Below are 1885 nucleotides of genomic sequence, written 5' to 3' on the forward strand. Positions count from 1 at the left end.
CTGCGTCTCATGTGGCTCAGGGTTTGGGTTGCGGTCGTTCTGCGTCTCATGTGGCTCAGGGTTTGGGTTGCAGTCGTGCTGCGTCTCATGTGGCTCAGGGTTTGGGTTGCGGCCGTGCTGCGTCTCATGTGGCTCAGGGTTTGGGTTGCGGTCGTGCTGCGTCTCATGTGGCTCAGGGTTTGGGTTGCGGTCGTGCTGCGTCTCATGTGGCTCAGGATTTGGGTTGTGGCCGTGCTGCGTCTCCTGTGGCTCAGGGTTTGGGTTGCAGCCGCACTGCGTCTCATGGGGCTCAGGGTTTGGGTTGTGGCCGTGCTGCGTCTCGTGGCTCAGGGTTTGGGTTGTGGCCGCGCTGCGTCTCATGTGGCTCAGGGTTTGGGTTGCGGTCGTGCTGCGTCTCATGTGGCTCAGGGTTTGGGTTGCGGTCGTGTTGCGTCTCATGTGGCTCAGGATTTGGGTTGTGGCCATGCTGCGTCTCCTGTGGCTCAGGGTTTGGGTTGCAGCCGCACTGCGTCTCATGGGGCTCAGGGTTTGGGTTGGGGCCATGCTGCGTCTCGTGGCTCAGGGTTTGGGTTGTGGCCGTGCTGCGTCTCATGTGGCTCAGGGTTTGGGTTGCGGTCGTGCTGCGTCTCATGTGGCTCAGGGTTTGGGTTGCGGTCGTGCTGCGTCTCATGTGGCTCAGGGTTTGGGTTGTGGCCGTGCTGCGTCTCATGTGGCTCAGGGTTTGGGTTGTGGCCGCGCTGCGTCTCATGTGGCTCAGGGTTTGGGTTGTGGCCGTGCTGCGTCTCATGTGGCTCAGGGTTTGGGTTGTGGCCGCGCTGCGTCTCATGTGGCTCAGGGTTTGGGTTGCAGCCGCACTGCGTCTCATGTGGCTCAGGGTTTGGGTTGTGGCCACGCTGCGTCTCATGTGGCTCAGGGTTTGGGTTGCGGTCGTGCTGCGTCTCATGTGGCTCAGGGTTTGGGTTGTGGCCGTGCTGCGTCTCATGTGGCTCAGGGTTTGGGTTGTGGCCGTGCTGTGTCTCATGTGGCTCAGGGTTTGGGTTGTGGCCGCGCTGTGTCTCATGTGGCTCAGGGTTTGGGTTGCAGCCGCACTGCGTCTCATGTGGCTCAGGGTTTGGGTTGTGGCCGTGCTGCGTCTCATGTGGCTCAGGGTTTGGGTTGCGGTCGTGCTGCGTCTCATGTGGCTCAGGGTTTGGGTTGCGGTCATGCTGCTTCTCTTCATGTGGCTCAGGGTTTGGGTTGCGGTCGTGCTGCGTCTCATGTGGCTCAGGGTTTGGGTTGTGGCCGTGCTGCGTCTCATGTGGCTGAGGGTTTGGGTTACGGCCGTGCTGTGTCTCATGTGGCTCAGGGTTTGGGTTGCAGCCGCACTGCATCTCATGGGGCTCAGGGTTTGGGTTGTGGCCGTGCTGCGTCTCGTGGCTCAGGGTTTGGGTTGTGGCCGCGCTGCGTCTCATGTGGCTCAGGGTTTGGGTTGCGGTCGTGCTGCATCTCATGTGGCTCAGGGTTTGGGTTGTGGTCATGCTGCTTCTCTTCATGTGGCTCAGGGTTTGGGTTGCGGCCGTGCTGCGTCTCCTGTGGCTCAGTTCCCTGTTCTTTTTTATTGAAAATTTAATAACACTGAGAAGTTAGGAGAGGAATCCTTCTGGGACCGGAACTCTTTCCAATTTTGGAAAAAATGAAATAAAATCTGAACTTGAAATAATAAACTTTCAACCTACAGAGTCCCCAGTGGTATAAGGATTGTGCGGAGACAGCATTCACAATTAAAGGGGTATTCCACTCAAAATCTTTTTTTACATTACGTAATAGCTTCACCTATAGGTCAAAGCAAGTGATTACGTTTTCTGGGCCCTTTTGACGCTTTTGTAACCGACCCACCCCCTCTGGA

At 57.7% G+C, this 1885-nt stretch overlaps 1 protein-coding gene across 1 annotated transcript; it reads right to left on the reverse strand.

Annotated features, from left to right (window-relative positions):
- Positions 1–521: 521 nt before the first annotated feature.
- LOC138801138 (uncharacterized) lies at positions 522–1532 on the reverse strand. Its single transcript, XM_069983656.1, has one exon. It carries the CDS (start codon positions 1530–1532, stop codon positions 522–524), a length of 1011 nt encoding a protein of 336 aa, XP_069839757.1.
- Between the last annotated feature and the right edge of the window lie 353 nt (positions 1533–1885).

Source organism: Dendropsophus ebraccatus, chromosome 9, assembly GCF_027789765.1.
Source record: "Dendropsophus ebraccatus isolate aDenEbr1 chromosome 9, aDenEbr1.pat, whole genome shotgun sequence".
In the NCBI taxonomy this organism is placed as follows: Eukaryota; Metazoa; Chordata; class Amphibia; order Anura; family Hylidae; genus Dendropsophus; species Dendropsophus ebraccatus.

What these genes read in the sequence shown, in the direction of transcription:
- LOC138801138 (XM_069983656.1), bottom strand. Translation starts at nt 1,532, where the DNA reads ATGAAGAGAAGCAGCATGACCACAACCCAAACCCTGAGCCACATGAGA.